The sequence below is a fragment of the Nestor notabilis genome, unplaced genomic scaffold (genome assembly GCF_000696875.1).
Source record: "Nestor notabilis isolate BGI_N333 unplaced genomic scaffold, ASM69687v1 scaffold2391, whole genome shotgun sequence".
In the NCBI taxonomy this organism is placed as follows: Eukaryota; Metazoa; Chordata; class Aves; order Psittaciformes; family Psittacidae; genus Nestor; species Nestor notabilis.
The window spans coordinates 101476-109785 of NW_009914187.1; the positions used below are offsets into that span (position 1 = coordinate 101476).

General features: G+C 37.9%; 1 protein-coding gene across 1 annotated transcript in view; it reads right to left on the reverse strand.

Moving 5' to 3' along the window:
* Positions 1-8310, reverse strand: part of GALNT2 (polypeptide N-acetylgalactosaminyltransferase 2) — a 45281-nt gene that overhangs the window by 18214 nt on the left and 18757 nt on the right. Inside the window, exon 7 of the mRNA XM_010023526.1 lies at positions 2807-2894. Within this exon, the coding sequence (XP_010021828.1) occupies positions 2807-2894 (88 nt within the window). The remainder of the gene's footprint in view (positions 1-2806; positions 2895-8310) is intronic.

Genomic DNA, 8310 nt, shown 5'->3' on the forward strand with positions numbered 1-8310 from the left:
GAGGAAAAGCTAAGGTAAACAGACAACAAATACAGTCCTACAAACTGTCTGTCTGCATCTGTAAACATATGGTAATGATTGATGTGGAGAGTTAAAAACTAAACAGTTTTCATTTTAACTCACAAGATATTATCTCACACGCATAGAATACAGAATTATCCTGAACGGTCTTCACAGAATGCATGCCAACTCTTTCTCTCCATGTTTGATATTTTATGAACTGCTGCACTGTAAAAATGAAGGACCATCTAACTACTCCAAAACTCCAAGTAGCAAAACAGTAAAATTACTACAATCTATAGTACTGCAAAGCCTTCCAGCATGAAAAGTAAAATGAGCTCCAATATTTCCCTGCAGTTAAAAAGTCGCATTTCATCATACATGCCCAGCAAAATTACTTGCATCTGGGAGAACTTAAAAAACCCTACTGTTCTCCAGCAGTAGTGGTAGAGATAGAGTTACACATACTCTAGTGAACACAAGGGGTCTCTTTTGGAACACAACACTCTTGCAAATGCTGAACAAGTGTATGAATTGTCTACCCATAAAAAAACTAGTTTTCCATCTCCATTTTCACTGACTCTGGGAAAAATCTGCATTCAATGAGATAATATCAGTAACTCTGTAAAAGAAGTATTTTTAAACACAAGTGCATAACCAATATCAAATTCTATCCAGTGTAAACTGCATTGTAGGCATACTCTAAATTATTACATTTCAGTTAACCACAGTTTATTCCAGTAATTAAAGTCCTTCTCAGAGCAGCACAAACACTTCTGCAAATCCCCCCTCAAAAATAATTTGTAACATGAAGTGCATGGATTTAGTGTTGGCCAGACTTGCGAATTATTTCAGCCTTGTCCACTTTAAAAAGTTTGTAGCATTTGCGAGGTTGCTGGTCTTGGGTGATTAAGCCCTTTCAAAACAGAGCAGGCACAAATGCTGTCCCAGCTGTCTCAACTCTCCATGCTACAGCCCCACAGATACTGTATCTGAGGTTGAAAGCATAGTTCGGTTTCCATGTTTAGACTTGGCCCCAGTGAAAGTGTCCTGGGATGCCAAAAGCTGTAGTGCCTCTAACATGGTAATCTGTCCTCTGGGAACTGGAAAGAAATCTTTTATTCATGTTTCAACAGACCCCCAGATAGCCTTAAACACTGGTATGCGCAAAATTTCTACTGTTAGCATTAAAAAAGAGACAGCTTCTCACTCCTCAATCCAGAAGTACAGAGGCTACACACACTTTTAAAAAAAAAATACGTAAAAAATAACCTATTGCTATTGAGTACAAGGGGAGAAAACAAGCACTAAGCCGGTTTAAAAAAAAAAAAAAAAAAAAGAAAAGAAAAGAAAAGAAAAGAAAGGAAGAAAGAAAATGGGGAAACTTAGTTCCAAAGATGAAGCATGAAAAGGAGTAACAAGTGAAATGATCTCTCAATCTTCTCCCACTTCACTTGGGAAGAATTAAAGAGCATGAACCCCACAGGAACCAATCAAAGGTTTTATTGAAAGAATTCCTCCTCCTACTGCAGACAATAAGAGCCACATAATGGTATAGAGATTTCCATACTCTAGGTATATGAATAGCTTGGGTAAAAGACTTAAGGTTTTAACAAAGCTGGCACACAGATAATAGCACAAAACTATACATTAGCATACTGTGAATATATGCACTGTAGGTCTTGTTTCAAAATGTTAATTAAAAGGATATAGAACCTCTCACTTCCATATCACTGATGAACTTAGAAGCATATGCAACATTACACAAAGATTGCTTTTATTATAGTTTATTGAAACAATGCTTGGTGGCCAGTTAGAGACTAGTAACTGAAAGAACAGACTTGAAACTGTTCTTTCCTTCCTTGCTCAAGAAAGTCTATTCAGAAAAAGTGTGAAAACAGCTCTATACAGTTTCCATATCATGGCCCATCTTGTATCATTATGCAGACAGTTCAGTTTCCAGCATTATGAGAACAATTATCAAAAAAAAGGGGGAAAGGGGCTGAGAACAGCTATTTTAAATGCTAGGTTCTTGCTAACAGTGAAAAAAGCTTTAAAAAATTGTAATGAGTATGGATTTTAGTGTGTGACTGCTCTCCCTCTCCTTGAAAAAGCAGAGGGGAGGATTGATTTATTTATTTATTCTTATTGAGGGTTTCACAAGTCTTTTTACTATTTGCTGTCAACAGCTTACACTAGCTAGATGTAGTGAAACTGTGGTATTTCTAAACTCAATTTAACAGGGAATTTTGTAACTGTAAAGGTCTAAACACTAAAAAATTTCATGGTCGCATGTTACTCTCTTCACAATTACAGATCATAGCTAACAAAAACATTTCTTTTTTAAACACATTCCAAAGCTTTCTGCTTATTCATAAGAGTTTAATTTTTTATGGAAACCAGCATCTTGAAAAAAAACTCATAGGCACCATGTTGTTGGTGCTTCTAAGCTAGTAAGCAATGAAAGCCTGTCCTGTCTAAAGAGGGAATCATAAGCTCTGGCCATAACCTTATTCTGACACATTTACACAGTCCTACAAACATCAGAACAAGTCCTGCACATTGGTAAAAGGCAGCATAAACTTTTAAGAATTAGTTTAATAAAGATGAACTGTTTTAAAGCAGAGGACAGTAAGGCCAATTAAAATCCGAGCCTATAAACAAGTGACCTACAGAATTTAAAACTAGATACATGAAAGGGAAGAACAGTATATTAACTACCCGTTCCACAATTGCAGCAATTATGAACTTTGATTCTTGATGCCTTTTATCTGTTTTAAATCTGTATTCCAGTACAGGTACATACCGCCTTTTAAATCAGCTGATGCTCCCACGTACTGGAAGTTGTCCATATTAATTACATCAATAATAGGAGACACAACTCTGGTCTTGTCCTAAAATAAATATTAGAAAGTAATATTGAAATAATGAAATCAATATATAAAGATTCAGGCAGAATGAGATGTTGAACAGTTCAGAATCTTCCCCAGCTCTCCCCCTACTTCAGCTTGTGGCTCTGAACAGGCAGTGCTGCAAACAGCGTTGCTCAGCACTGCTTCATAAAGGAGAAACCACACAATATGGTTGAGAAATCTTTTCTGTGCTAGGCTACTTATATTCAAGTAATCCTGCTCTTCTGACTTGCTCTTGAAGAAGGGAGCAAACTTGTAGTTCTAAAGGCAGTTGAGTACACAGTGCTTCCATTCTTACTTTTAAACCAGCTCAAAGAAGCATCCAGGCAATTCCTATTCTCCATAGCAAATCTCCCTAGCCACACAGTATACTATGATCTTACCATTTCAACCTTTATGGAACACTTAGGCCTTTCTGCAATCAGAAAAGTCTTAGGTTTATGCTAATCCATACCACATGAGAAGAAACACACTTCACAATCAGCTATTTAGATAGAAAAGAGAACCTAAAAACACCTCAAACTAATGAATGCTATTAATCTACAACAGCTCCACATGCATCATCCAGTAGGATCACAGACATCAGTACTCAAAAAAAAAAAAAAAAAAAAAAAAAAAAAAAAAAAAAAGACTCATCTAATATTAGAAGTGCAGTATCATGGTTAAGCCAGTTTGTCTCCATGACTTACTGGGGAAAAAAAAGAGGTTACATTAAGTTACATTTACACACCGAAACATAACTTCTATTTGATGGCAACTTGATGGAACATTTTGGTTGATTTCAAAATAGAAGTTTGAGCTCCACAAGTTAACATCATTCAAAGAGCACAGATAACTTCAGAACAATGTATCACCAAACCTGTGAATATATAAAAAAAGTTTTGAACAGGAGAAATTTTGGTAACTCTATAGAGAAATAGTTCTTGTGGCTAAAAACCATACCAACCTAAACACGTCCATTTTAAGAATTTATTTCGTAAGTATGTCTTCAAACAACAATACATATATTCTGAACAGTGGTTCAGCAATGCTGAAGTCAAATGCTTTGCTTGGTCCAATAAGGGCATTAAACACCCATTCTCATTTTTTGAATCTTAATTATTCAATCTGTGCTGATTTTACTAAGTCCTAATACAGTTGGCATTTACTATGTCATTCTGCCTGAGCGAGCAAAAGGTCACTAACTTCTGTATTAGCCAAAAGGACAATCAAAGTGAATTCAAGACAATCTGAGCTGAGGACTAAGCTAAAAGCTGAAGACTCCTAGAATCATAGAATCGACTAGGTTGGAAAAGACCTTTAAAACCATCAAGTCCAACCATTACCCCAGGACTGCCATGGCCACCACTAGAGCATATCACTGAATGCCTCATCTACACGATTTTTGAACACTTCCAGGGACAGCATTTCCACCACTTCCCTGGAAAGCCTGTTCCACCACCTGACCACCCTCTCTGTGAAGAAATTTTTCCTAATATCCAATCTAAACCTCCCCTGGTGCAGCTTGAGGCCATTACCTCTTGTATTATTGCTTATTACTTGGAAGAAGAGACTGACCCCCACCTCGCTACAACCTCCTTTCAGGTAGTTGTAGAGAATGATAAGGTCCCCCCTGAGCATTCTCTTCTCCAGACTAAACAACCCCACTTCCCTCAGTCATTCCTCATAAGACTTGTTCTCCAGGCCCTTCACTGGCTTTGCTGCCCTTCTCTGGACCCACTCCAGCACCTCAATGTCTGCCTCGTAGTGAGGGACCCAGAACTGAACACACTATCTGAGCTGCAGCCTCATCAGTACCAATTACAAGTAGATGATCACTCCCCTGGTCCTGCTGGTCACATATTTCTGGTACAGACCAGGATGCCATTGGTCTTCTTGGCTGCCTGGACACACTGCTGGCTCATGTTCAACTGGCCAAACATGAGCCAGCATCATCATGATAGATTTCTACATTCCTTTTAAGTATGACTGCAGCTATACCACCTGAGACAAATATCTGCTTTTATGAGGAATATAATATAAAATCTAATCAGGTCTGCTACTAAGCTTAGTCTAAAGCAAACTACAAACATAGACAAGAGAGATCAACCAGTCCTATTCCACCATCAATCACCTCTTTAACTGCTATTTCTGTTAGCTTTAGCCCTGTTTGTAATGCGAGTATATAATTTTGCTAACTGTTGTAGTTGGGAAGCAATTACAATTTACTACACCCTCACTACAAAATGCTGTGTTGGTATGCCCTCCTACACCACTAAAGCACTTCAGGTGCACCCATGAGTTTATTTTAGGCATTCTGTATACAGGAAGAGAAATAGGAAACTCAGTCAGAAGCTATCCACAATACACCCATCAACACGAGTTACAAAACTGAAACCATTCTTCCTTTCTTTTCTTCCTCTTTCCTTACCTGAAACTGAGATGGCTTATACATGTATGCCCATGTCTAAGAAAAACTTTTCTGACAAATACGTGCATTTTCTTAAGTGGTTCTACTTGGTACAGTTGAACCTGGTGGTGAAAGTTGCCCAAGCTGTCAGATGTCACATTAGGTAGAGCTTCAATTAGGCTTCAACTTCCTCTCCCCATTCTGAGTAAGCAGGTAGGACACTGTGTCTGCGCATTTAGGATTTCCTCAGACTTTTACTGTTGGTCTGATTAGTTCTATCAATATCAGTGCAACACCACACGAACACCACTTGCTACACCTAATACATTATTTAAACAACTTCCACTTGTTTCTCTGACAGACAAATACCAAGGTTGTGAGCATTCAGTTCATTGTATAAACCCACTCTGTTGGCTTGGAAACATGCTGTTCCTGTCATGATTTGGAATTATAGATTTGCTCAGCCACAAAGCAGACAAAAGACTTGCATGTTCTGCTTTGCAGAATGCTACAAAGTTCTTAATGCAGGGACTGCTAAAAAGAGCCTGTGGGTCTCCAAAATACAGGGAGTTAATTTACTTAAAACACAAAAAAGCAGCTGCTACCTTTAAATTATACTACAAGAAGATACTTACTTATCCATAGGATAATTGAACTAGAAACTTTTCTGGGGCGTTGACACCATAACTTATAATGGAACATACAATTGGAAAACCATGTGCACCTTGATGAAGATAATGGAAAGAAATAGCCTGTGAATACTGCAAGTCTCTACTGCCTGGAAATCTGTAGCAGAAAATTTCATCTTAATATTTCACTAGGAAGTCATGCATGCTCTAGAGAGTTAGACTAGTATATATTATTCTCATAAACCATCAGAAATTATCCTCAAGATAGTGCATACATTGCTTCCTCCCCCCAAAAAAAACCCCACAAACTCAAGACACTTCAAAGATTAACCTTCACAAGACTCTAAAGATAAAATATGAATAGTTTCCTTTCAGCATTGTGGCAGTTAAAAGTTGACTCATTCAAGGTCATAATACTCTGAGACAGATATGAAGGGATCCACACCTCATTTCTTAATCTTAGATCTTCCTTCCTTTTAATATATTCTTTGTTTAAAAACACCTTCCTGAACGTGATATAGGATTTACAGTTATGCTATGAAAACAGATGAGATCGGTTCTGCACCAGAATTTTTCATTTTTTCTCTCATACAACTGATTTACAAGAATAGAACATCAAAGTGATTAGGAACTTGAAATGGAAAAAGCCAAGTATACAAACATTCATGAAACAAGTAGTAGCTACCAGTGTTCCCAAGACTGTGTATGCTTACTACTATGTTGATTTTTTGGGAAATCAAAGGGCTAACCCCCACTGTCTCCTCATCAATCTCCCTTAACACACACACACACAAAATCTAGAGGGTATAAAAGGTTGTCTTAGGAAATCAGCAGAAAACCATTCTCTGGGAGGGAATGAAGATGGAGAATGTAGACCAGCTCCTGGGTATGTGGGTATCTGTACACGTCTGAACTCAAATATTCACCTTGTGTGTATGTTGCTTCTGCTTTAAGCCTTTGCTCAAATTTCTGAAGAAAAATCCCTAGCAGTGTCAGACCCCTCTAGGAATGCTAAACAAGCATGGTCAATACACAAAGATACTCTAACCAGGAAATCATCTCAGAGAAGAAAACTGTGGGATGGATCATCATTCAACTGAAGAGGAAGCTTGATGTCTCAAGTGTTCATAACACAAGCAAGATGTCAGAGACACAGATTTCTAAAGTGGTTACAGCACATCAGATAGAGCATTATAGAACTCATTCAATTCAGACTGTTTCTTGTAAGCTATAAATTTTTTAATTGTAACACACACAACTAATCCCTATAAAGTCTGACAGAATTAAATGCCAACTGGGCAACTCTAGAACAAAGGGAGAAAAGAAGAAACCTACACTTTCCACCATATACAGAAAATACTGTATTAATGCATATTAGCCCTGACCTGGAAAAGTCACCTTTGAGGCCAGAGCAGAAATGACTTCACATCTATCCAGTTTATTGTCACTGAGACTATCAAGAAAACACTGCCAATTAACATCAAGTAACAGATTGTCTGCACAGTGAGCAAAACCAATCCGTTTAAAATAACAAAGAACTATCATATACTACATGTAAACACTATCCATGCCTTAACTATTTGAACAAGCAGAAAGTTTAGAAGCCACTTTATGAATCCTCATGCCTGTTGGTTGAGATAAAAGTAAATTGGAATTCCACGTCAATTATTTAACAGTACATCAAGCTTTTAGGAATGTAAAACTGCACTCATACAGCTGAAAACTATTCAATGATACACAATCAAGTGTGTAACACAGTGACAATGGTGGGGAGCAAATTTTGAAAGATCTATGGATCTACTAATTCATGTGCTGCTAAAAAGTAGCTGCTGCACATAGCAAACTATGCATCAGTTTTTCCTATCAAGTATACCACATACAATGCTGGATCCTAACAAAACTGTCAGCAACAAGAGGGTTTACATTCACCATTTACACAAAGAGGCCCAAAACCAGTTCCCAAATCCCAGAATCCATTAGTGCTTTACCTGCAGGCATTCTCAGCTTCCTTTTGAAATATATTTAATGCCTTCCAATTTATTTTTCTAGTTACAGGGAAATTCCCCCAACCCTTTTGAGTCTGCAGCACTATACACGGGCAAAAAAAACCAGAAGGAAACGCCACGTTACTCACACTCAAGGGCTTTGTAGGCTCTAGGTACTTTAATAGCATCCAGATTTGAGCTGATGAGAGTTACTTCTGCTCCAAAATAGGATTTTAATGGCTAATGTCTTAGGCAACTTACAGTATTACTGGAATACAGAGTGAATACAATGGACTGAGGCTCAACAAGGCTCAGTGCTAGGTCCTGCACTTGGGTCACAACAACCTCATACAACATCACAGGCTTAGGAAAGAGTTGCTGAAAAGCTCCCTGGC